This window comes from Periophthalmus magnuspinnatus, chromosome 24 (genome assembly GCF_009829125.3).
Source record: "Periophthalmus magnuspinnatus isolate fPerMag1 chromosome 24, fPerMag1.2.pri, whole genome shotgun sequence".
Classification (NCBI taxonomy): Eukaryota; Metazoa; Chordata; class Actinopteri; order Gobiiformes; family Gobiidae; genus Periophthalmus; species Periophthalmus magnuspinnatus.
The window spans coordinates 25324518-25352301 of NC_047149.1; the positions used below are offsets into that span (position 1 = coordinate 25324518).

At 44.7% G+C, this 27784-nt stretch overlaps 1 protein-coding gene across 3 annotated transcripts in view; it reads right to left on the reverse strand.

The window, feature by feature from the left end:
* pak5 (p21 protein (Cdc42/Rac)-activated kinase 5) overlaps positions 1–27784 on the reverse strand; it is a 121670-nt gene that overhangs the window by 36927 nt on the left and 56959 nt on the right. Inside the window, exon 1 of one of the 3 annotated variants that reach the window (XM_055232055.1) lies at positions 18131–18280. The exons of the other annotated variants lie outside the window; for them this stretch is intronic. Within the exon in view, the coding sequence (XP_055088030.1) occupies positions 18131–18220 (90 nt within the window). The 5' untranslated portion in view covers positions 18221–18280. Of the gene's footprint in view, positions 1–18130; positions 18281–27784 lie in introns of those variants that run through there. 3 annotated transcript variants of the gene reach the window in all.

A 27784-nucleotide genomic window follows, 5' to 3' on the forward strand; every position in this document is an offset into this window, starting at 1 on the left:
AATGAACCACGGCGTTACACAGAACAACCCGGAACATCACACCGACGGTTTAGACCATTTCAGACGATAATGGAAACGAATGAACACCTAAACCTCTTATTAAAAAACAAATGGGTTTGGTTCACACGCTGCAGTTTGACGATGTTCTATACGACACAAAACGGACTCTTATGAGCTTTAAATTGCGTTATAATGTCGTTACCTCGTCAAAAACAGACCCGGAGTTGTGTTTTGTTTCAGTCTGTAACATCTCCAAAGCTCAAAAACGCTCTGTTCCACCTTGTGATGTCATCAAGTGGTACTTTTCAGCAGCTTTAACGGCTCCTTTTCCCTTTAGTTCAGTAGAAATTGGCAATTCCAGAAGCTGAAATTATCCAAATGATTAGAGAAATGAAGGTGTGTGGAGTTTAAAAACACAGCGGAGCACTTCCTGTATCGCCACATGATGACATCACAAGGTGGAACAGAGCGTTTTATGTTCGAGATGCAGGGTTTGTCAGTTAAAATGTGTGAATGTATCATATGGGACCTTTAAAATCACGTCTTTTGGGGTTGAATAATGGTATCACTTTCCGAAGCTGTTGTAAAAACATAATTTAACTTTTGTTTATTTAAACTGTCGGAGAAGACGTTGAACTTTGTGTCAGTTTTTGTTTCATGTGGATAGATCCAGTAATTACAAATTTATTAACCATAAACGAGGTCGACACATCTGCAGTTTAACATTTACGCAGAAAACGCCACCTGAGAACTTTGACCTGTCTCCAGCTCTGTTTTACATTTTTGAATTAGCTCAGTGCACATTAGCATCTAGCGACCTCACTGTTAGCGTCACTACTCCCTGTCCAATTGTCACTCTAAAATTAATAAATATTTAAAAATCAGGCAGTGGACAGGGACTTGAGGGCCTCTGAAAACATTAGCAGAGGACACTTCTGCGCTTAGTAAGAGACGTTTATGCCTCAATGCTAACGCTTATGCTAATTTTGAGGCTTGACAAACATTAAAATAACACCACAAACTGAAATCATCATCATAAAAACAATAAGGTGGTCTTTACATTGATTAATCTTCATTTTAATAAGTTGTTTGTTTTATATTTTAGGTTTTTTAATAAAAGTTAGCATTAGCTTTGAGACGCAGTGCGCTCGCTAGCATGCTAATGTGCACCGAGCCTATTGTCTTTTACTTTAACTCAAACATTGTTGCCAAATTAACCTGTTTGAACTATTTTGGTTGAGCCTTGAAGTAGTATTTATCTAGTTGGGTTGAGTATTGAACTAGCTACCCTGTGGTTGGTGGGCAAAGACTCAACCCACTACACCGCAACGTAAAAATTTGCACTTGGCGATATTTCAAATTACTTTTCAACCGAGGTTTTCACAATAACCCATTACTTCTCAAATGCTTTTAAACGGGCTGTAGCATATTTCCTAATGCTAATCTATTATAGTTTAAACAGGGACGTGGCAGGTAGCGTCACTGCTAGCATAATCCAACACGTTCTGATTGGCACGCCGTGAAATTTCAAATCACTTTTTGACGTGAAACATTTACTATTATAACGCCAAAACCTACATCAGCACATATTTCAGGTATGACACATCCGGTGCTATGGTTTTTAAGTTGAAGAAATCCGTAAGCTAACGTCACCGCGCTAATCCAGTCGTGCGTTTAAGAAGCTAATTCCTGCTCCATTTCCCTCGCTGCAGATCACTTTCATTTTCAGTGGGACGATCAAAACATTCTGGTCGTGACTGGTTTTGTGGGGGATTTGTGAGGCTCGTGAGCAGCTACACTGGATCACTCTGCATTTTGAATCTTAAACACCTTTTCCACCATTTTACTCTTGGCTCTGAGTTTTAAAATAAACTCTGGTGAATTCAGTGAAAAGAGTGAAACAAATGCAGTTTTCACTTTTGGAAGTAAAACAATAACATCGTATAAAGAACTGAGCAGCTCTGAGAGAAGGATCCAAACAGGCGAGTGATTTTCAAGCCTTTTGCACTAAACTTGTCAAATCTTCTTGGTTAAAGAGGCCGTTGGCGCAGATCAGCAGCCACCTCTAATCAGCCAGGGCAGCTGTGGCTACAGGCGTATTATATCACCAAGATGTGTCGAGGGTAAACGGAAAAGTGTCTGCTAAAGCTGTTGAAGAATTTTGTAAAGAGACTCGAGATGAAACCAGAAAAAATAAATCACAAATCAACTTAAACAGAACTCGATCAGGATTTAACCAGGACTTAATCAGGACTCAACAAGGATTCAGTCAGGACTCAACAGGGACTCAACCAGGAGTAAACCAGGATTTAACCAGGACTTGACTGTCATCTTCTCACTACAAAACCTTTACACCAGTTCTTTGCCAGCACCAAACATGGAATAAACCCAAAACAACCAGGACTAAACCAGGTCTAAACCAGGACTAAACCAGGTCTAAACCAGGTCTAAACCAGGTCTAAACCAGGTCTAAACCAGGACTAAACCAGGTCTAAACCAGGACTAAACCAGGACTAAACCAGGTCTAAACCAGGACTAAACCAGGTCTAAACCAGGACTAAACCAGGTCTAAACCAGGTCTAAACCAGGTCTAAACCAGGTCTAAACCAGGACTAAACCAGGACTAAACCAGGTCTAAACCAGGACTAAACCAGGTCTAAACCAGGTCTAAACCAGGACAAACCTGCTTTACGAAGGAGGCAGCTATGGTGTCAGAGCAGTGAAGAAGGTCCCAGCTCTCCTAAGCTCTTTAAACTAGTTCTAAACCAGGATTAATGCGGTTCTGAACCAGATCTAAATGGGAACTAAACCAGGACTTAACCAGGATTAATCTAGGACTAAACCAGGACTAAACCAGGACTAAACCAGGTCTAAACCAGGTCTAAACCAGGTCTAAACCAGGACTAAACCAGGACTAAACCAGGACTAAACCAGGTCTAAACCAGGACTAAACCAGGTCTAAACCAGGACTAAACCAGGTCTAAACCAGGTCTAAACCAGGTCTAAACCAGGACTAAACCAGGTCTAAACCAGGACTAAACCAGGACTAAACCAGGTCTAAACCAGGACTAAACCAGGTCTAAACCAGGACTAAACCAGGACTAAACCAGGACTAAACCAGGTCTAAACCAGGTCTAAACCAGGTCTAAACCAGGACTAAACCAGGTCTAAACCAGGTCTAAACCAGGACTAAACCAGGTCTAAACCAGGACTAAACCAGGTCTAAACCAGGTCTAAACCAGGACTAAACCAGGTCTAAACCAGGACTAAACCAGGACTAAACCAGGTCTAAACCAGGTCTAAACCAGGACTAAACCAGGTCTAAACCAGGACTAAACCAGGTCTAAACCAGGTCTAAACCAGGACTAAACCAGGACTAAACCAGGTCTAAACCAGGTCTAAATCAGGTCTAAACCAGGTCTAAACCAGGACTAAACCAGGTCTTAGTGGATGTGAGTTCAGTTGTAGCTCTAGTATGGGGGGGGGAGCTCTGATCTGCTCTGATCTGCTCTTATCTCTCCGTCTCTGCCTGTTCACTGCTGTGTCGTGACTGTAATGTTTGCTCTGGTTTGATCCACCTCCACAAAACTAAAACACGAGCTGGTTAGAGGACTGCAGGCACAGAGAGGAGGAGGAGGAGGAGGAGGAGGAGGAGGAGGGGATCTTCATCGCCCGTTATCTGCTTTCCCTGAGCGGATCTGGAACGATTAGAACGAATTACACGATCGTTATGAGTTATAAAGTCCCACACACGCTGTAGTTTAAAGAGGTGGGTAGTAGCCAAAAAGATTACACAATTATACTCAAGGAAGCGTCTGCAGACTGTGGAGCAGATGAAGTATCAGTACAACACGATATTTGTCTGTAAAAAGTAACGATGGCTGTTTATTTAAATACCAGAGTCTATGATCTGAAGGACCAAGTTCAGACAGAAATGGGATTATTCTGCGAGTTTACGTGTCATTTTAATGTGTTTTAATGAAAAAAATCTGATAATAACCTCATTTTGAGCGTGCACTAGCAGCAGAAGTAGTTTATTTTACAATATTAGTAGTAGTAGTAGTAGTATTAGTAGCAGTATTGTTGTAGTATCAGTAGTACTCGTGAAATTTTGTTCCATCCAATCCATCACTTCCCCGCTTATGTGAGTGGAGTTAGTGCCATCAGTTCATTCAAATAATTCTGTAGAAGTAGTTGCAAAAGTGGTAGTAGTAGTAGTAGTATTTGTTATGTACCCAGTTCTGATACCGATTCTGATACTGTAGCTTTAAATATCTGCTGAGATTTGATATGAGTATTTATTTTCTTCAAACAAAAAATAAAACACAAACATTATGAGACTTTGTACTCACAACCAGTAAATACTTTTATTATAATTCCCTAGTAGTAGTTTTATACTAGTCGTCGTAGTAGTAGCAGTTGTAGTAGTAGTGATAGTACTGGTAGTAGTGGTAGTTGTAGTAGTAGTAGCAGTTTTGGGGAAAGTAGTGGTAGTAGTAACAGTAGCAGTTCAATTAGTAGTAGCAGTTGTAATATTAGTAGTAGTAGTGATAGTGGTGGTAGTAGTAGTAGCAGTAGCATTTGTAGGAGTAGTTGTAGTAATGATAGTAGTGGCAGTAGTAGTTGTAATAGTTGTAGTAGTGATAGTAGTGGTACTAGTAGAAGCAGAAGTAGTTGTAATATTAGTAGTAGTAGTGATAGTGGTGGTAGTAGTAGTTGTAATAGTTGTAGTAGTGATAGTAGTGGTACTAGTAGAAGCAGAAGTAGTTGTAATAGTTGTAGTAGTAGTAGTATTGATAGTAGTAGCAGTTGTAGTAGTTGTAGTAGTGAAGAAAAGACCAATAAAGTCAATGAGTTGTCAGAGTTGCGCCCTCTGCTGGAGGAGTCTCAGTAGATACTGTGGCACATATAATAGTCGTAGTAGTACTAGCAGCAGTATTAGTATAGTGCAGTATTAGTAAGTAGTGGTTATAGTAGTAGTATTAGTAGTGAATAAAAGCCCAGTCCACACATGTAGAGTCGTCAGAACAGCCCCCCCTGTCTGTGCGGAGGTGCAGAAGCGTGTCCCATGAGTCTCCTCTGTGTCACCTGTCAAAACGTCACCTGTCAGGGCCATAGTCACATGTGCTGAGACAGGACCACCCCCTCCTCTCACACACACACACACACACACACACACACACCGACACACACACACTAATACACACTCCCACACACAGATCAGAGCTGACGCAGGTTTGAGGAACTGAAAACTGCTCCTGTCAGCTCACCTGTCACTCAGCAAGTCAGCGAAAACATTAAACTGTCTGAGGAGGTTTAAGTGGCTGTAGAAATACTTGTAATAGTAGTAGTAGTACTGGTAGTAGTAGTCAACACATCCATGTCACTCAGGCATCAAGTAGTGTCCAATCCGTACACACACTCCTTATAAAAACTGTTCATGTTTAGCAGTAGTAGTAGAGGTAGTAGTAGTAAAGTAAAGTCACTCAAAGCGCCGGTGTACGCAGACACTGGGGGCGAGCGTTCATTTGTGGGAGCTGGAATTGCACCGACAACCTGTGGATTAGTGGATTTGCCTGTTCAATCAATTATATTTAACTCAAGAGGGGAATTCAAACCACCAGACTTTGGATCTGTGGACAAACACCAACTGAGCCACTGTCGCTAATAGTAATTCGTTCTGATCTTTATGTTGTTTCCTCGTCACAAACAGACCTGGAGACGCCTAAACTTCAGCAGACAAAGGCACATGTCGAGGTTCATCTGCACAACGGCCAAAACAAAATATCCCTGTTTAAATTTTTCACACTAACACGTCTTAATATGTTTTTTTAATTATTACTTATCGTCATTTTATTCCTTTAAAATCGACTGTGGGTGACGTCACACTCCTTTAGTCCACTTCTTTATACAGTCTATGATTCTAACACTAACCTCTGACCTTTGACCTGACCCTGACCCTCAGTAGTTCCACTCTGATGATGAGGGACGTGGACACAGCCAAACCTCAGTTTAACCATAACCTGATTTATGAGGAGGACACTTTGGAGGACACTTTGGAGGACACTTTGGAGGACACTTTGGAGTCCAGACGAGTCCTGAGCTCTGATTGTTTGATTCCATGTGTCAAAATAAAGTGAAACTTAAGTGTTTGAATCCACTGCATCAACTGTAATATGAAAAAAACAACAGAAAAACAAACCTCTCCTCTCTTCCTCCACTCCTCTCATCCCTCTGCTCTCCTCCTCCTTCTCCTCACCCACTCCTCTCCTCTGTTGTCGTCCTCCTCTCCTCTTCCCTCTCCTCTTCCCCACTGCCCTCTCCCCTCCTCCCCGTCTCCACACCCTCTCCTCTCCTCCCCCACTCCTCTGCCCTCTCCTCTCCTCCCCCTCTCCTCTCCCCTCTCCTCCCCCACTCCTCTGCCCTCTCCTCTCCTCCCCCACTCCTCTGCCTTCTCCTCTCCTCCCCCACTCCTCTGCCCTCTCCCCTCTCCTCTCCTCCCCCACTCCTCTGCCCTCTCCTCTCCTCCCCCACTCCTCTGCCCTCTCCTCTCCTCCCCCACTCCTCTGCCCTCTCCTCTCCTCCCCCACTCCTCTGCCCTCTCCTCTCCTCCCCCACTCCTCTCCCCTCCTCTGCCCTGCCCTCTCTCCTTAACACTCCACTGGCCTCTCTGTGCATGTATGTATGTGCGGTGTGTGGGTGTGTGCGTGTGTAGGGGTGTGTGTGTGTGGGGGGGGTGTGGGTGTGTGTGTGTGCGTGCGCGCATGTGTGGGGGTGTGCGTGTGTGTGCGTGCATGTGTGCGTGGGGGGGTGTGTGTGTGTGTGTGTCTAGTGCTCCTGTGGAGACCCTTGAACTGGAACTCAAAGTCAAATGGCCAATAAACGCTCTGAGTAAAATGTAGAAAGAGGAAGAGGAGAAGGAGGAGGAGGAGAAGGAGGAGGAGGAAGAGGAGGAGGAGGAGGAAGAAGAGAAGAAGGAAGAGGAGAAGGGAGAAGAAGGAAGAAGAGGAGGAGGAGGAGGCACCAATGGAGTTTTGAACCAGTCACTGAAATAAACTGTGTAAGTGCTCGATTTAAAAAGTTCTAGTAAAAACGTGATGGATTCAGGAACATTTCATTTTAAACAGGATCAGGATTCACTTTGATCTACGGCTCATTTGGCTCAAAATTTTGGGTAAACTCAAAAAATAGTAAACGGTCACATTTTTATACAGCACTTTTCCACCTTCAAGTGGCTCAAAACACTTTACGTCACCGTCACTAGAATCATTTGGATGATTTCAGCGCTGGAATTGCCAAACTCTATTAAACTAAAGGTAAAAGGAGCTGTTAAACTACCACTTGATGACATCACAAGGTGGAACAGAGCGTTTTGAGCTTTGGCGCGTCCATTTTGTGTCTTTACTTCTATCAGAAAAACACAGTATCCAGGATGTGGGCGTGTCCTCGCTCCAGTCCCATCTGAAACTGCAACATCGACACAGTTTATAATCTGAAAACAATCGTTAGCATCGTTAGCGCCGTTTCATCGGTAATAATTCATCTCCGCCGCCATTTTGGATCTGAGGTCGAGGTCACGTCATGTTCGTCTGCGCCGGACACGAGCCGTTCTGGGCTAATTCAATTTCCCCCCCGAACAGCGCCGCCCGCCCGCGTTATCCAATGAGAGCTTATCATCTCCCGCGAGGTCATAATCAATGGACGGCGACGGCTATACGGCGAAGACGAGGAAACGAAGAGCGGGACCCAAAGGTGACCACGGAGCGCGAGGTTAATTACATCTGAAATCACTGTCAAACGCCGGCATCAAGACCCAAAATCTGCCCATTAATTTGAATTACAGGGGTGATATTGGTTCCCGGATCTCGCCCTCCCTTCCCTCCATCCCTCCATCCACTCCTCCTCTTCTCTCTGTCCTCACGGAGCGCGCAGAGGCTAGCTAGCGTGTTATTCGCTCGCGTCCCTGACAGGAGCCATATTTCATCGGCGTGCGGCGCTGGCCTGTCCTCAACTGATAAGGTGTAATAGATCTACTCCTCCGCTCGCACGCTCAAGGTAAGAAGAGAGGAGGAGGAGAGGGGGAGGAGGAGGAGAGGTAAGCACAGAAGAGAGGAGGAGGAGAAGAGGAGGAGAGGTAAGCACAGAAGAGAGGAGGAGGAGAGAGGGGGAGGAGGAGAGGTAAGCACAGAAGAGAGGAGGAGGAAAAGAGGTAAGCACAGAAGAGAGGAGGAGGAAAAGAGGTAAGCACAGAAGAGAGGAGGAGGAAAAGAGGTAAGCACAGAAGAGAGGAGGAGGAAAAGAGGTAAGCACAGAAGAGAGGAGGAGGAGAAGAGGAGGAGAGGTAAGCACAGAAGAGAGGAGGAGGAGAGAGGCGGAGGAGAAGAGGTAAGCACAGAAGAGAGGAGGAGGAGAAGAGGGGGAGGAGGAGGAGAGGTAAGCACAGAAGAGGGGAGGAGGAGATGAGGGAGGAGGAGGAGGAGAGGTAAGCACAGAAGAGAGGAGGAGGAGAGAGGCGGAGGAGAAGAGGGAAGAGAGGAGGAGGAGAGAGGGGGAGGAGAAGAGGTAAGCACAGAAGAGAGAAGGAGGAGAGGGAAGAGAGAGACGAGGAGAGAGAGGTAAGCACAGAACAGAGAGGAGAGATGGAGGAGAAAGGGAGGAGAGAGAAGGAGGGAGGATGTAAAAGTAAAGTGCTGTTTTAAATACTGTGTTATTTTCTCTCTGATGAGAATCATGTTGGTAAATAACTGATCGACTTTGTAAAACTTAAGATTTTCACCACAGAAGGTTTGATTCCCTGTCGGACCCTCGAGCAACGCACCTCAAACTGAAAACACTCTGTTCCACCTTGTGATGTCATCGTGTGGCGATACAGGAAGTGCTCCTCTGTGTTTTTAAACTCCACCTTCACTAAATGAATCTTTGGTAAATGCTGAAGTTGATTAAAAAGTTGTGCAGTGACTTTTGGGACAGTGACGTTTAAAGTGTTGGTGTGATCGGACACAGAGGAGCAGGGGAGGGGCGCGGGGGGTTGGGGGTGGGGTTAGAGGGGGGCGGGGTTAGAGGGGGACGGGTGGGGGTCCGGTGAAAAATGGCCCTCAGGGGGAGATAAAGAGGATTAACCTTGCTGTAATGAAGAGGGGAGTGACAGCACGGGTAATGAATGAGAGCGCCCTTCTCCTGACTCCTGCTCACTGCACAGAGAGAGGAGGAGAGAGAGGAGGAGAGAGGGGAGGGCAGGGAGCGCTTCAGCGGGCACCGGGGTCCTGGGACGACAGAGGGAAGAGGAGGAGGAGGAGAGGAGAGAGGGAGAGAGGAGAGGGGAGGGCAGGGAGCGCTTCAGCAGGCACCGGGGTCCTGGGACGACAGAGAGGGAGGAGAGAGGGAGGGATATGGACAGGAGAGGAGGAGAGGGTAAGAGGGGAGGGCAGAGAGCGCTTCAGTGGCCAACAGGGTCCCGAGACGGTAGAGAGGGGGAGAGAGAGGAGAAGAGGAGAGAGGGGGATGTGGAGAGTAGAGGAGAAGAGGAGAGGGGAGGGAGGGGGGGCAGGGAGCGCTTCAGCCAGCACCAGGGTCCCAGGACAGCAGAGAGGGAAGGAGAGGAGAAGAGGAGAGGGGAGGGCAGGGAGCGCTTCAGCGGGCACCAGGGATGGCAGAGAGGGAGAGATGGAGGAGAGAGGGGGAGTAGAAGAGAAGAGAAAAGGAGAGAGTTTGGGATATGAAGGGAAGAGGAGGAGATGGAGAGGGGGCAGGATGTGCATCAGCGGGCACCAGGGTCCCGGGACGGCAGGGAGGCAGAGGATAGAGGGAAATATGGAGAGGAGAGAGGGAGAGAGAGAGAGAGAGAGGGGAGGGAGCGCTTCAAATGGGCATCAGAGAGAGAGAGGGATGATAGAGGGAGGAGAGGAGGAGGAGGAGGAGAGAGAGTGGGGGATATGGAGAGGGGGGACAGACTGTGCTTTAGCGGACACCAGGGTCCCGGGACAGCAGCGAGAGGGGTGATACACGGAGGAGAAAAGGAGGAGAGAGGGGGAGATGAGGAGAGGGAAAGAGAGGGGGGAAGTTTGAATCGAGGACAGGGATGGAGAAAGGGAGAAAGAGAAGGAGGGATGTATAAAGAAGAGAGAGAGAGGATGGAAGAAGATGGAGAAGAAAGGGGGGAGAAGAGCGGAAGAGAGAGGAGGGGACAAAGGGGAAAGAGAGGAGGGAGGAGAGTAGAGAGAAGGGAGAGGAGAAAGAGGGAGGAAAGAGGTAGAGGAGGAAAGGTAGGGGGAGAGTTAACGTGTGTGTGAGAGAGAGGAGAGAATTACTGCAGTCAGCGAAAACGTGAAACCGGAAAATGGGTTTTGTTACGACGCTCCACATCAATAAACTCACTCTCATGTTCATCTGTTCAGGTTAAACGGCCAAGACGCTTTTGCTCAAGGACACAACAACAACAACAACAACAACAACAACAACAGCAGCATTTATTCATTCATGAGCGGGATTCGAACCTCCAATCTTCTGGTCAGTGGGCGAACGGTCTAACAACTGAGCCACCGTAGAAAGCCGCTAATTCCACACTTTTTACTTCTATATTTGATGTTTTCCGTTTGTATTTCACATGTAGAAAGTCGTAAACGGGAGGTCGCGTCCAAACTTTTCCATAGTTTTCCCGTCGGAGCGTTACATAAGGACATTTTAAACCCAATCCCAGCGCCGCCTTTGTGCCCACGAGCCTAAAACCTCCAAACTCCCTTTAAACTTTCCTCAGAAATTAGAGGTTGTCGGCCTTTTTAAACTCTCCAAACGCCGCTCTGATGCGTGCTAATCTTTAAAAGCACACATGTAAACCGCAGAGTCGTTTAAAACCCGCTCAAACGACCCGACTCCCGACCTCCCGACCCCCAAAACGCCATCAAACCCGACCCCTCCGCTCCCCGCTCGCCACTTTACGGCTCCATTTGCATCGACTATCAGCCCGAGGAGTCCTGCGTCAGCAAAAGAACGCGATGGGACGTGACGCCAGCTCGCACGTCTGCAGCAGATGCCAGGCCCCGCCCCCTCTACTGTCTTTAGTCAGGCGTGGACGACCGTCTTCCGCTCTCTCCCTCCGCTCGTCTGTCCCTCTCTTTTTTTTCCTCTCCTTTACTCCAAGTCCGCAATGCAACAACCGAACGAAAAGCAGTACAAAGGTTTACAGTAGTGAGGATTTAGAAAGATTAGTTGTTGTTTTTTTACGTTTATTTTTTTTATTTTGCATATTACAGATTTTGGATTTTATCTCCATCCCCTCTTCCTCCTCTCGTCTTCTCTCCTCCTCTTCTTCTCCTCTACGACAGCTCTGCAGTGTAATAACTCAACACAAAACCATTATCAAAGTTTACAGCATTTGTACTTAGATTTTTGTACTAAAACATTTTTTTTTTGTCCATTTTGTCCTGACAACCATCTTCCACGCTCCCTCTTCTCTCCCTCTTCTACTTCCTCTCCTTTCTCCTTCCTCCTCTCCTTTCTCATCTCTCCTTCCGTCCGCAGTGTAACAGCCCAATAAAAAACCATTACACAGGTTTACACTCGTACGTAATTAGAACAATTAAATTTTTTATAAATGTTTTTTGAGGGTTTTGTTTTGCTTTTTTTTTTTTTATACATATTTTAGATTTTGTCTGAACCATCCCCCCCTCCTCCTCTTCCTCTTCCTCTTCGAGTCCGCAGAGCAACAACCCAAACAAAACCCAGTACATGTTTACAGCATATTTATACTATATGTATTTAGAATTTATTTTTTTTTTACATATTTTGTATTTTTTATTTTGTCTGGACCATCTTCCTCGTCTCTTCTTTCTCTCCTTCTACTAAAACTCTGCAGTGTAACAGCCCAAAGGTTTACAGTATGGATTTAGAAACATTAGATTTTTACTTTTTTTTTTTAAAGGTTTTGATTTTTTATTTTGTCTGGACAAACTCCCTCCTCTTCCTCATCTCTCTCCTCTTCTTCTCCTTGATTCTACGTCCGCAGAGCAACAACACAAAGGAAAACCAAAACAAAACTTTATTTTTTTCCCTTAAATTAATAATACTGTAAAGTTTTTGTTTTGTTGTTTTTTATTTAAGATATTTTGGAATTTTTTATTTTGTCTGAACGATCATCTCCCCCTTTCCCTCCCTCCTCCTCTTCCTCATCTCTCTCCTCTTCCTCTTCTCCACGTCCGCAGAGCAACAACGCAAAAGAAAATCAACACAAGGCCTAAAAGTTTGTATGTAGAAAGTGATTTTTCCTTTTTACAGGTATTTTAGATTTTGTCTGGACCTCCACCTCCCTCTCTCCCTCCTCTTCCTCCTCTTCCTCTGCTCCACGTCCGCAGAGCAACAACGCAAAGGAAAACCAATACAAAACAGAATTATTCATTTAGAAAACAAATTTTTTTCTGTTTTTGTTTTGTTGTTTTGTTAATTTTTATTTATTTATTTAACATATTTTGGATTTTTTTATTTCGCCTGGACGACCATCTCCCTCTTCCCCCTCTTCCTCCTCTTCCTCCTCTCGTCCTTCTTCCTCTTCCTCTCCTCCACGTCCGCAGTGCAACAACCCAAAGAAAAACTAACACAAAGGTTTACAGTCGTATGTATTTTAGATTTTTGATTTTGTCTGGACGACCATCCCCCTCTCCCTCCATCCTCTCATTTCTTTCTCCTTCTTCTCCTCTATTTCTAACCCAACATGTCCTCTCCCCCTCACACCCTCCTCCTCTTCTTCTTCTTCTTCTTCTCTTAAATCCGCAGTGGCCACAACTCACTGAACAAACATTTTAAAAGAACAGAAACAAAAACTAAAACATAACTATCTGCTGAGACATGGATGGTTTTTCACCGTGTCATTTACACACGGACACATGTACACGGAGAAGTATGTGCACAGTATACACTTGTACGTACAGTAGTAGTAGTAGTACTATGAAAGACGCCCGAGTGTGTAAATGTGCACGTGTTTGTACTAAATGAGCGTTTTTGTGCCATATCCTGTAAACTCTGTATAAAACATTTCAGGTTTTTGTGTAGCTTTATTTCCACTGACAAATATCTTTATATAATTTAACGTCCCCTCATTCTCCGCTCTCTCCTCCGAGTCTGCAGCACCTCGGACTCAACAAAGGAAAAAGAAAAAAAAGAAAATAGGTCCAGACGGTCTTGAATATTTTCTCAACGGAGCAAAAATGTTTAAAATATTTAGTAGAAAGCTTATATTATTTTACAATTTTTAAATATATTTTATTTATTTTATTTTTATTTTTACTTCATTTTATTTTTTATTTTTACTTAATTTTTATTTTATTTATATTTTTACTTAATTTTATTTATTTTATTTTATTTTTACTTAATTTTTATTTTATTTTTATTTTTACTTAATTTTTATTTTATTTTTATTTTTACTTAATTTTATTATTTATTTGATTTATTTTACATTTTACCACACAAAATATTCCAAACCAATTCTTATTCCCTATGTTCTGGTGCAGTTTTGGCTTATACTCTGCAAATTGTTTTTAAATATTCATGATTGGTTTTAAAAAATCACTAATTCTAAGTCTTTTTCACATTTTTTTTCACAGTTTAGATAAAATTGTGGGGGGAAAAAAGGAAAATTTAAATAAAAACAGGTCAGAAATATTATGAAGTATCTCTCACCAGTTAAAACCAAAACTAAAGATCGAGATTTTGAGTTAAAGTGAAAGTAATGATCCTTTTAAATGAACTTAAAGTGATAAATATAAATACAAACGCATGTATTCAGAAAGGATCTATTTCTTCCTTTTCCACATTGACACTAAACCTTGTATTTCCCGTCGTTATCTCCCGTCAGCAGATCGAGTACACGCCAATACACACAGAGCAGTAATATCTGTACTACAAACACTGCAGTACTTCTCTGATCCTCTTCCGGAGATGTGCTTTTTCACCATCGTCTGAATAAGATAAGATCACGAGCCCTTGAAATGCTCGCCGATCTCTCCTCAGTCCAGATAAGACCCAACGCGACCTGCACTTACGACGCAGTGAACCCAAAACTGTGGAAAAAATGAAAGAAAGGGACTATTTTTACGCGAGGAGTGATTCGGGGTGAGGGTAAAAATAGCCGCGCGCATCGTCACTGCTGTGAGTATCAATCAGACAATGCAGCAGAGCTCAGCAGATCTGGTGTAAGTTACAGTAAGAGAAAAAAGAGAGAGGAGTGAGTGTGTGGCGCCCTCTGCTGGAGAAAGGCGGAATGACAACACAGACACGTTCAAAGTGAAAGTAAAAAATGAAGTGTGCAGTGCTGTAGAGAGAAGACAAGAGTTTAACGGACTAATCAAGTGAAATGTAGAGACAGTTTTTAAAATATACTTTTACAAATACATTTATTATACTGATTAAACTATAGTCGTCTTATATTTTTGTCTTCGTCTTCGTTCGTCTCTCGTTTGTCAACTCGATAGTGGACAAAGACATGTATTTATCAGCGTTACAGAGGTGGAAGTACTACTCTGTTTTGTTAAGTAAAAGTACGGACACTGGAGTAAAAAAATATTCACGTAAAAGTAGAATTATCACATGAAAAAATCTACCATTAAAGTATTAAATTGCCTGTTTGAACATGTACTTAAAGAGTTAAAAGTATAAAAATCTCTCGTGAGTTTTGAGTCTTTAAAGCTTCAAATGTGGTGATTTTGTTCAACAGAAACGACTGAATTATAATAGTTGTTTTCAAGCTGTTTTTATTTGTATATTTGTTGTTAAATTTTTGTTTGTGCAAATTATGAACGTGTTAAAAATAAACCCTCAACCTTTTCAGTCCTGTTCAAAAATGTAGTGGAGTAGAAAGTACAGATACTGCTCTCAAATGTAGTGAAGTAAAAAGTATCCACTGTAAAATGTACTTAAGTGAAGTACAAATACCTAAAACGTATACCCAAGTACTGTGCGTTACTCCCTTTAAACTGCTGCTCTGTAGTTACAATGTGACACTCGTGGATCTTTATACTATAATTTGCAGATTTTAAATCACAATATTTATCTGAAACGACTTCATAAAAGCAACAACTCCACTGTTTTCCAGGTGAGAAAACTGCATTGTCCAATCAAAGCCGTTTGTGTAGTAGAGCTCCTTTAAAAATGTCCCACGGTATGGCTTTAAACTTGTCTTATTTCCATGAAGACAAGAAGGTAACTCCACTAACAGCACCAGGCCGAGTTACAGGTCAGATCTGTGGAGAGGTGAGCCCACTGACAGTAAAAATGCAGGTTTGAAATTGAGTAACATCTCCTGCAGGACGCTGCCCTCTGCTGGTCAAACATCAGAATCACACAGTGTGTTTGCTGTGAAATGTTTACACACCACAGAAAACATCAGAACATGGATTTATCTCAATGATTTTACTACCACAAAATATATAACATATATATATATATATATATATATATATAACATATATATATATATAAAACACATATATATATATAACACTACACCACAGATACCCACAATGCACTGGTACAGAGTCGTCTGTCCTGTCTCGAGGAGATTTCAGATTTGTTTGGCGTCTATACTCGGGGCTGCAGACACACACAAGCACACGCAGACACACACAAGCACACGCAGACACACAAGCACACGCAGACACACAAACACATGCAGACAGCAGACACACACAACATACAGAGACAGCGGACACACACAGAAACAGACAGATACACTGACACACACAGACACATGTAGACAGACACACAGACAGATACACACAGACACACACAGAAACAGCAGACACTCACACACACACACACACACAGATACACACAGACACACACACACAGACAGATACACAGACACGCACACACCTACACACGCACACAGACACACACACAAACAGATACACACACACACACATTATTGGGAAACATTCAGACTCATCTGAATAATCTGTTGTGTCTGTCGTGTTTCCTGAGGCTCCTCGTCACAAACACAAACTCTCTGTGTCTTTGATTAGTTCTGTGTTTGATTAGTTCTGTCTTTAGTTCTGAGTTCGATTCCCAGGCTGCTCAGGTCTTTCTGTGTTTGCATGTTCTCCCTGTGTCTGAGTGGAAACACGACTCCAGGTCTGTTTGTGCTGAGTCAGATGTGGTAAATAGAGTAATGTCTTTTATGTCGTAAAAACAGACATTTGTGGAAAAACAAACTGAATTATTTTACATTTTAGAAGAAATTTAGTTGGATGAGAACCATAAGGAATCAGTCCATTTCTCCACCTCACAAAGGTCTATCTGTGCTTCATTAAAGTTCAGCAGATGCTCATTAAGCCGAGACGCCGACGACCGGTTTGACCCAGTGACCTTTGACCTGAGAGTGTTGACACCACAGAGCCTCAGGGTGTCACAGATTTACACTCCACCTGCGGCTCGAGGGGTGAAGCAGTGAGAATGAGGCTAAAACGAGAGCTGCGGCAGATCAAAGTTGCACTATGGAACTTTAACCCCCCGCTCGTCTCCATGGAGATGTTATGTCTTTGACAGGAATGTTCCACAGATTAATAACAAAATTAACTGTTTTGTATTTAATCAGTAAAATATGGACTTGGTGCAGCAGCATCATCATCATCTCCCCCCTCCCTCTCTCTCTCCTTTCCCTCTCTCACCCCCCCCCCCCCCGCTCCCCACCCTTTCTCCTCCCCCTCTCTCTTCTCCTGCTCTTTCCTTTCCCTCTCTCCTTCACTATCTTCTTACCCCCCTCTCTCTCCTTCCTTTCTCCTCCCCCTGACTCCCTCTCTCTTTCCTCCCCCTTACTCTCTCCTTTCCCACTCCTCTCCTCTTTTTCCTGTCCTGATCATCAGTGTGAGAGACGTCTACCTCTCTCCTTCTCCCTTTCTCTTCTCTCTCCCTCCCTCCCCTCTTCTCTTCTTCTGTTTTCCTGTCCTGATCATCAGTGTGAGTGACATCTGCCTCTCTCCTTCTCCCTTTCTCTCTCTCTCCCTTTCTCTCTCTTCTTCTGTTTTCCTGTCCTGATCATCAGTGTGAGAGACATGTGCCTCTCTCTCTCTCTCCTCTCTCCCTCCCTCCCTCTCTCCTCTCTTCTTCTTCTTCTTGTTTTCCTGTCCTGATCAGTGTGAGTGACTGATCTGTCTGTGTTGTATTCATCTCATCGCTCTGATTTATTTACACGCTCTCCTTTTGTTCAGTTGATCTCGTCTCTCATGTCTCAGTTCATTCAGATCTGACTCTCGCCGATTAACAGACGTGTATCTTAAATTAGCGCCGTCCACATGTTTAACCCATAACATGTAACTTTAATAAACGCTGCACTCAGCATTTGTGCCTGTGGCGTGTCCCCCCAGCCACAAGCAGCCAACTCGCCAAAATAACCTGTCCGAGCTAAAGTTAGCGCGACGTGAACACAACACCACACCCCGCCGCGCTGATAAATACACACATTCTGACGTTTGTGAAGAAAATGATGCAAAACAAATCCACGAGGGTTTTAAAATTAACGTGCGTGATCTGCGTCGCTAGCATCGTCAGCGGATCGGGTTCCAGTCCGACTCGTTGTTGTTGCGTTTACACTTAAAACGGTGAAGCCAAAGGGGGCGGGGCCTGTCGCCAAGGGAATGTGCAGCGTTGGCAAGAGAGTATAGGAGCACTTTAACACGAACATCATCGGCCAAGCTCGTAAAAACATAAAACAGACGATGGGATGATTATTAAAGACTCTGCGGCGAATAGAATGACACGTGTTAATAGAAAGATACGATACAAGGCTGATTTACACAGGGTCAATGCAATTTTATAAACACGCTGACTATTTTTTTAAGTGTAGCAGTAAAATATCACTTATAAAATTCTGCAAAAACAAAAAACTTTATGTTAAACTTTCCAAAAACGGCCTAAACTTTAATTATCCGACATAATCATAACGAACTAAACAATTTATTATTAAAAATTATGTAGATTTAGGATCAAATTAACTAAAACCTTAACCCAAACCCTTTAATTAAGTAGTTATACATGTAATAATGTTTGTTCCCATGAAGTAAGTCTTTGTTCATGCTTTATTAACACTAATTAAGTGTATTATCATGAGAATTACATCACAAAACAAACCAGCAAGTTCTGTTCGCACCTGTATTTTTGTCTGAATCGCTTCTTCCCTCCTCGCTCCTGTCTGCAGTTGCTGTCCTCTCGGCTGATCCACGCCACGCCCCCCTGCCATGCTAACGCTATGCTATGCTAACACCGTGCTAACACTCACTACGCTAACACTCTCTGCCTCCGTTAGTATCCTCCGGGCGGACGGCACTCGACAGCCAGCAGGACCAGACAAGCCAAGTGCTTTCTGAAGAGTGTCCTACGATCGGGTTTCCCCCTCCCCAGTCACCTCGCCGAGCCAAGGGGGGGGCGTGGCCACAGCTCCACATAGCTCCCACTGACCCACTGACATTTACTGTAGTAGTTAGCATTAGCACGTGCTATTATTGCTAAGCTCCAAACTGTTATTTTAAGCCGCACATCTGACACAAATATAAATCAGGGAGAACATGAAAATAGCAGAGGGGCGACAGTGAGGGTGGGGTTACAAGGGGCGACCAGCGGGGGGCGATAGTGGGGATGGGGTTACAAGGGGCGACCAGCGGGGGGCGACAGTGGGGATAGAGTTACCAGGAGCGTGTTTTGTCTGAGTTAAAAACAGCTAACCAGGCACGCTGCCAACTCTTTACAGTAAACATAATTACTCTACTGCTACTTCAGAAAATATTTACGATTCAGGCAGTGGATACAACAGAAACGATGAGCTAGCGGCTAACGATGGCTAAGGTTAAAGGAGCACTGTGTAACTTTTCCAAAAGAGAGTTGGAGAACTGTTTGACTCGTGGAGATGTTGCGTTTTCCTGGAATGTTAAACAGTGACATTACATCGTTATTAATCTGTCTAATCTGTCTGTTTGCCTGTCTATCTATCCGTCTGTTCATCCGTCTATCCATCTATCTCTCTGTCTGTCCATCTGTCTATCACAAATTCTGACAAACGTGGAATCATAGAGAGAACAGAGCGGTACCACAGTGACACATAACATGTAATATGAGCCATCAGTGTTTATTTTAATTTAAATATGAGCCAAACAGACATTTATAAAACACAGGATTTAACTGCAAATAATCCAAATCAATAAAGAGAAACATCCAGAGTAACTCACTTTAATGTAACAGGCCTGTGTCATGTGTTTTGTAATGTTAAAGTGAAACATGTGAACTCGATTTAACCTTAAAAGTTCCATATTACGCCATTTTCTGCTCTGTTCTAATGTCGTTTCCTCGTCACAAACAGACCTGGAGTTGTGTTTTGTTTCACTCTCACATGTTTAACGCACAAATAAACCTGCATATTTAAGCCGGGTTCTTCTCTCAAACTGAAAACACGCTGTTCCACCTTGTGATGTCATCATGTGGCGATACAGGAAGTGCTCCGCTGTGTTTTTAAACTCCACACACCTTCATTTCTAGAATCGTTTGGATCATTTCAGCTCTGGATTTATTGCCAATCTACTACTGAACTAAAAGGTAAAAGGAGCTGTTCACTTTGAAAACTACCACTTGATGACATCACAAGGTGGAACAGAGCGCTTTGAAATAATAAAGTGTGACTCAAACATGTGTGAATGAAACAAAACACAACTCCAGGTCTGTTTTTGACGAGAGAACAACATTAGAACACGACTTAAACCTCACAAGAGTCAGGTTTGGACCTTTAACGAACAGCTACAACTGACACATTACGCCGTTAGCCAACAAGCTAGCTTTGCACTATCACCACGACAACGCAGAAACATTATAAACTGAAAGTAAATGTGAGACAACAGCTCCGTGGAGTAAAACCAGCAAAAACGCAAAGGAAGCACGTTTTTATAACTCGTGCTGCCAAAAAAAATCCTGCAGCTCAAGTCAGAATTTGTGGGAATATTTTTGAAACGAAGGCGACGGGAGAGCGTGACCCCTGTGCAGTTTGTAACGTGCCGACGAACGCGCTGCAGTCTGAGGTACGTGCGGATATTCTGGAGAGTAACTACAGCTCCGACAGCTCAGAGCGCCCCAAAAATACACCAGCTCTCCTCCCACACCGGCGAAAACAGACCCACGACTCTGAAAAGCACGGCCAAAAAAACTGCACTTAGACCAGGTTTTATTAATATATGAAAAGATGAGGAACAAATTCAGAGTACGGCCACTTTAAAGCTGCACTGTGGAACTTTTCTGATGGGGGATAGGCCATGTGCTTGTCTTTCAGAGATGTTAAATGGCTTGTCTAGAATGTTAAACCTAAACGCAAGACAGAGCAAGACAGGTTTAATGCCATACTGTGGAGCATTTCGGGCAAAGCAATAACATCTCCATGGCAACAAGCACATAGCAGACTTATATTACGCAAATTTGACTCTCTGTGAGGTTTAAGTCGCGTTATAATGCTCAAAAACACACCTGGAGTTGTGTTTTGTTTCATTCACACATGTTTGAGTCACACTTTATTATTAGTCTGTAACATCTACAAAGCTCAAAATGCGACGTTCCACCTTGTGATGTCATCAAGTGGTAGTTTTAAATTTAACAGCTCCACCTTTTACCTTTAGTTCAGGAGAGATCGGTAATTCCAGAGCTCAAATGATCCAAATGATTCTAGGGAAGGTGTTTAAAAAAGTAAAACAAATAACAAAAAAACACCATGATGCACTTCCTGTATTACCACATGATGACATCACAAGGTGGAACAGAGCGTTTTCTCAGCCTTAATGTGCATGGTTTATGTGTGAATGAAACAAAACAGAACTCCAGATCCGTTTGTGACGAGAAAACATTAGAAAATAGATCAGAAAATAGCGTAACGTGAGCTTTTAAAGAACATTTGGTGACTCCAGGTCTATTTCAAAGACAAAAATAAAACACGATTAGCCTCCGCCGTGAAACGTGAGCGCGCAGACTGAAGAGGGGGAGGAGGAAGAGAACGAGAGGAGAAGAGGAGGAGGAGGAGAAGAGGAGGAGGGGGCAGTTAAAGTATCTGTGTGAAAGTTAAAGTTCAGTACGAGAGGCAGTAATTCAAACCCCAAAGATCTGCCCCTGAGCCGCTAACGAAGGCGACGCATTAGCGCGCGCACAAAGGGTTAGCTAGTCTGAGACGTGGACATTCTCGCTCTGTTAGCAGCTCGGGCTAAGGGAAACGGCTAACGCTAGCAACTTTACACAGCGACGGTTTATTCAAGAGTTTTTTTAATCCATAATCAGGATCAGTGCGATACAAAAGCGTCCGTTTGCTTCGTTTAGTCGTCATTCAAGTTTGTTTTTCCAACTCTCCCAGTGCATTGTGGGATTTACTGACCAGTTTAGTGACCACTGATGCGCACTACTTTACAAAGGTGCATTGTGGGAAATTTTGAGTGCGCTATTTTCTCACCAGGACAGCACTAAAAACAACCTGAACCCCTAAATAGCGCCCCCTGTAGGGAGTAGTGTGGACATTCAGACACAGGCATAAATATGACAAATTAAAGTGTAGACGGGGGTTTAAATGGGATTTTTCAGATGAGAATTGCAGTTTAAGTAAGATTTGAACAGTTTAAAAGATAGAATTTTGTTCAGATTGCACACAAGAACAACTATTTTGAAAACTAACACAAAAAACTCATGTATTTGTTAAAAAAAATGTATGTCGAGGTTTAATTCCAGGCACAATAAAGACTTTCTCACACTGAAATAACACTAGTCTTAGAAATGTAATACTTAAATGTGAAAATGCACCAAAATATGTCCCAAAAAACAAAAAAAAAAGCTCCTCCAGAAATATTAAACTCCTCAGAATAACTACAACTCAAGTTTCATATGGTACTTCCTCCTGTGGCCAGCAGAGGGCGCACCAATGCAGGCTCAGTGCTTTGAAACACTCACGGCTCAGTAAGAGTCACTTAAAGTAAAAAAAACACACAAAAGCAAAAGCTAAATACACAATAATGCATAAAAGGTCAACGCATAAGATGATTTTGAATATAATTTAAAATATGACACTGTTTTTATCTGTTTTCAGAGAAGATAACGCTGTATTTGAGTGATAGAATGTGGAAAACACAATAATAAACAACAAAAACTTGATTCTAAATGTTAAAATTATTCTTAAAAATCAGTTTCGTTTTGCAGAGTGCGTGTCAGGCTGGTTGTACAGTTACTTTGGTTATTCTGAAAAGTTGGGGTCAAAACTATTGTGCGTCTATCTGAGCCACACTGCAGTCACCAGACGACACCTGCAGGGGGAGCTCACACAAAAACTACTATTTATGCAGAAAAAAGTCCAAGGAAACAGATTAAATTGTGAATCATGATCTGCCTTTTACACAGAAATATCTACAAAAATCTCAAAATCTTCAGGCAACTCGCTCATGTCTCTTTTCTACTGTCGTCTCTTTACACTGTTTATATAAATGGACGTAGCTAACCCGCTAGCCGCCGCGTTCCAAACAGGAAGTGAGCATGTGTGCACTTCCTGCTCCATCGACTCTGGCTCCAATTCACTTTCTATTGAAAAACCGTGTCCTCTCTCTGTCTCTGCTGCTTAAAAACAGACAAATCAGGCGCCTCCTTTCCCAGAGGTCGCTCCTGTTACCGTTAGCGACAGGTTTGATTGACAGCTTTCATCCTTCTCTTTCTTCTCTACCACTCTCTCCTCCTCCCCCATTTCCTATTCTCTTTCTCCTCCTCTCTCCCTCCCTCCTTCGCTAACACTCTTTCCCCCCTTCCTCTTTCCTGTCCTTCCTTTCTACTTCCTCTTCTCCCCCCTCTTTCGTCTCCATCACTCTTTCCTCCCCCCTTTCCTCCTACTCGTCCTCACTCCCTGTCTCTTTCCTCTCCCCCTCTCTCTACCACTCTTTCCTCCCTCCCTCTTTCCTCTCTCTCTGCGAGGCTTTCCTTCCTCTTTCCTCCCTCCCTTTTTCATGTCTACCACTCTTCTCCCCCTCTCTTTCCTCCCTCTTTCCTCTCTACCTCCTTTACTCCCTCTCTTTTTCCCTCCTTCCCTCTTTCCTCTTAAATATGTCCAAAATATGAACATTAAAAACAGACAAATCAGGCGTCTTCTTTCCCTGAGGTCGCTCTCGTTAGCGTTAGCAACAGGTTTGATTGACAGCGTTGCTAAGGGCCCGCTCCCTGCTAAACCAGCTGTGCGGCCGTGAAGGGGCGTTACCTTCAACAGCCTCGCTCCTGATTGGCTCTTTGGTTGCTATGATACTCGCGGTCGGAATTACAAATATGAAACGTGGCTTCAAATTCGCCGCTATAACTGCTAGCCTTGATTAGCTTCATTTGACTGGAGCCAAACGCTGTGGGTGACGTCGCACTCGCTCAGTCACTTCTTTACAGTTTGTGTTTGTCTCTTATAAATCCTCTGTTCTTCCGACACAAAGACTAAATCTGTTCTGTGATAAATTAAGAGTCCCCACATGACTCAGTAAACACGCGCACACACACACACACGGCGGGGGGGAGGGGCCGAGCTGCCTCCTGTCAATCAAACGTCAGGGCGATCGCACCGGAGGATCAGAGCGACACCAGCCTCACCCCCACCTGAGCCGAGCACAGATACAAACCAGTGTCACCGCGGCAACGGCAAAGGCCAACTGTCATGTTTACACGCCAGAGCGAGACACGGGGGCAAAGGTCAAATATGACACAGACACGACACGCAAACGCCACTGCGGCAAAAACACGAGGGGAAAGTGTCCACGAAACATTTGAGCTGCTTAAAGGGATGTGCAGATCACAGACCGGAGCTAATCGAGGCTACAGCAGGTGCAGCGGCTAAACTACAGACGAGTGTGAGTGTCATAGCAACCAAAGAGCCAATCAGGAGCGAGGATGTTGAAGGTAACGCCCCTTCACACGTGCACCACTGGTTTAGCAGGGAGTGGGCGCTTAGCAACGCTGTCAATCAAACCTGTTGCTAACGCTAACAGGAGTGACCTCAGGGAAAGAAGACGCCTCATATTTTGGACATATTTAAGAGGAGGATAGACGAAAGAGAGAAGAAAGAGTGAGGAAAGAGAAAAGAGAGAGAAAGAGGGAGGAGAGAGGGAGGAAAGAGTGAGAAAAGAGGAAAGAGTGAGGAAAGAGACGGACGAGAGAGGGAGGAGAGCGGGAAAGAGGGAAGAAAGAGTGAGAAAGAGGAAAGAGTAAGAAAGAGAGAGAAAGAGGAAAGAGGGGGGAGAAGGGGAGGAGAGCGGTAGAGAGGAAAGAGAGGGAGGAAGGAAAGTGGGAGGGAAAAGAGAGAGGGCAGAAAGAGAGGGGAGAAGGGGAGGAGAGTGGTAGAGAGGGAGGGAGGAAAGAAAGAGGGAGGAAAGAGGGGGGAGAAGGGGAGGAGAGCAGTAGAGAGGAAAGAGGGAGGGAGGAAAGAGTGGGAGAGGGAGAGGGAAAAGAGAGAGGGAGGAAAGAGTGGTAGAGAGAGGGAGAGAGGAAAGAGAGAGGGAGGGAAAAGATAGGGAGGAAAGAGAGATGGGAGAAGAGGAGAGTGGTAGAGAAGAAAGAGGAACAGAATAAAGGGAGAAAAGAGTGGTAGAGAGAGGGAGAGAGGAAAAAGAGGGAGAGAATCACGTAGGGAAGGAGGAAAGAGTGGGGAGAAAAGGAGAGGGTGGTAGAGAGAAAAGAGGGAGGGAAGACGGGGAAGAGGAGGAGAGAGGGAGGAAAGAGTAGTAGTAGAGAGAGAGAGAGACGGAGGGAGGAGAGAGAGGAGGAGGAGGAGAGAAGGAGGAAAGGTAGGGAGGAGGAGAGAGTGGTAAAGAGGAAAGAGGAAGGGAGGGAGGAGAAAGGGATGAAAGCTGTCAATCAAACCTGTTGCTAACGCTAACAGAAGAAGAAGAAGGACCTGATTTGTCTGTTTTTAATGTTCATATCTTTATTTACAGACACAATAGTGAAATAAAAACCTCAGGATCATGTAGAGGGTTAATACGAACATTTAAGACCAAAATGATGAGTCTGAAGCAGCGACGGTTGGAACAGGAAGTGCGCCCATGATCACTTCCTGTCTGTAACGTGTCGCTAGCAGATTAGCCATGTCCATTTATATAAACCGTCTCATTCTCAGTATTTGGACGGGTCTCGTGGGGTCGAGGTCGTGACCTTTCAGACCAGACAAAGTCCTTTTTGGTTTAAACCTGCTGCATTTGGTCATTGAACCTGGAAACACAAAAAGTCACGCACCAAGTTCTTTTCCCTCATGGATCAATAGTCGACTCGAGTTTATCTGCAGCCGCTTTGGAGTTTTATTTATTCTCAAAATGTTTTCATAACTTGGAGAGGCTTGAAGAAAAGGTCAAAGGTCATAAAACCAAGAAAAAGTGAAAAAAATCTTGAGCTGAAACATGCACGGGTTTGAAAAGTCTGATTCTGCACTGAGGCATCGAGAAGAGGGCGTCATGGCAACATGCAACATCAGCATCATCTACATCAGGTTAGCACGTTAGCATTAGCATCTATGTGGGACTGAGGGGAGAAGAGAGGGAAGAGAGGAGAGGGAGAGAGGGAAGAGAGGAGAGGGAAGAGAGGAGAGGGAAGAGAGGAGAGGGAGAGAGGGAAGAGAGGAGAGGGAAGAGAGGACAGGGAGAGAGGGAAGAGAGGAGAGGGAGAGAGGAGAGGGAGAGAGGGAAGAGAGGACAGGGAGAGAGGGAAGAGAGGAGAGGGAAGAGAGGAGAGGGAAGAGAGGAGAGGGAGAGAGGGAAGAGAGGACAGGGAGAGAGGAGAGGGAGAGAGGGAAGAGAGGAGAGGGAAGAGAGGAGAGGGAAGAGAGGGAAGAGAGGAGAGGGAGAGAGGGAAGAGAGGAGAGGGAGAGAGGGAAGAGAGGAGAGGGAAGAGAGGAGAGGGAGAGAGGGAAGAGAGGACAGGGAGAGAGGAGAGGGAGAGAGGGAAGAGAGGAGAGGGAAGAGAGGAGAGGGAGAGAGGGAAGAGAGGAGAGGGAGAGAGGGAAGAGAGGAGAGGGAGAGAGGGAAGAGAGGAGAGGGAGAAAGGGAAGAGAGGAGAGGGAGAGAGGGAAGAGAGGAGAGGGAGAAAGGGAAGAGAGGAGAGGGAGAGAGGGAAGAGAGGAGAGGGAGAGAGGAGAGGGAGAGAGGGAAGAGAGGACAGGGAGAGAGGGAAGAGAAGAGAGGGAAGAGAGGAGAGAGGGAAGAGAGGAGAGGGAGAGAGGGAAGAGAGGAGAGGGAGGGGGAAGGGGAGAAAGAGAGAAGCAAAGAGGGGAGCGAGGAGGAAAGAGAAAGAGGGAGCGAGGTAGGAGAGGAGAGAGGGAGGGGAGAGAGGGGAGGGAGAGAGGAAAGGGGAGAAAGGGAGGAGAGGAGGGAGAAAGAGAGAGGGAGGAGAAGAGGGGGGAGAAAGAGGGAGGGAGGGGAGAGGAAAGAGAGGAAGGGTGAAAAAGAGGGAGAGAGGAAAGGAGAAAGTGAGAGGGAAGAAAGAGTGGTAGAGGGAGGGAGAGAGGGAGGGGGAAATGAGAGAGAGAAAACACTGGTAGAGAGCGAGAGAGAGAAAAGGAGAGAGAGAGGAAAGAGCGGGGAGAAGAGGAGGAGAGAGTGGTAGAGAGTAGAAAGAGTGGGTGATGGAGAGAAGGGAGGGAGGGAGTAAAGAGAGACAAAGGGAGGGAAGAGAGAGAGGGAGGAAAGAGATACAGAGGAGGGGAGAGAGAAAGGGAGGAATGAGAGAGACAGAGGGAGGGGTGAGGGGAGGGGGGAGTGGTAGAGAGGGAGTAGGGGCAGGGAGAGGGAGAGAAAAAGACATTAGAAGAGGGAGAGAAGTGGAGTATAGATAAAGAGAGGGTGAAAAAGAGATTAGAGAGAGGGAGTGTAAGATAGAGACGAGGGGAGAGGGCAGGGAGGAGAGATAGTGGAAAGAAAGAGGAAAGCGGAAAAGAAAAAGAGGAAAGGGGCGAGAGAATAGAGAGGGAGACGTAAAAAAGAGGAGAGAGGAGCGATAGAGAGATGGGGTAAAAGGAGAGAGGGCCCATGCTTCTACCGTGGTTCAGAGCCATGCTGTGGATGAGACTCTACACTCGGATGTTTGGATGGTCCATAGCTCCGCCTCCACAGAGACATGGAACAAACAGATCTACGACCGAAAAAACACATCTGCACCAGACAAAACGCTCAGTCTGAGACACGGAACATTTAAAAGATCACAAAGACTCAAAACAATTACACTGGAAAATATGAAGCTTTGGACCCGAGAACAACCTGGAACATTCTGGAACATTCTGGAACATTCTGGAACATTCTGACTGTTACTGCCAAAAGAACGAGTTTAAATCAAAATATAAAACTTTATGAACTTAAAATTAAACTGAAATAATCAAAATGTTAAAAAAAAAGAGAGGAGGAAAGAGAGAAGGAGGGCGAGAAGAGTGGTAGAGAGAGCGAGGGAGAGAGGAAAGAGGGAAGGAGGAGAGAGGGAGGAAACAGGGGGGAGAAGAGGAGGAGAGAGCAGTAGAGAGGAAAGAGAGAGGGAGGGAGCGAGGAGATAGTGTTAGAGAGAGCGAGGGAGGAAAGAGAAGGGAGAGAAGAGGAGGAGAGGGTGGGAGAGAGGAAAGAGGGTGGGAGGGACGCAGAGAAAGAAAGGAAGGAAAGAGAGGGGGAGGGAGGTGGGAAAGAGTGAGGGAGGAAAGAGGGGGGAGAAGAGGAGGAGAGAGCAGTAGAGAGGAAAGAGAGAGGGAGAGAGGGAGGAACGAGGGAGCGAGAGAGAGGGAGAACCTAGAGAAGGAGGAGAGAGTGGT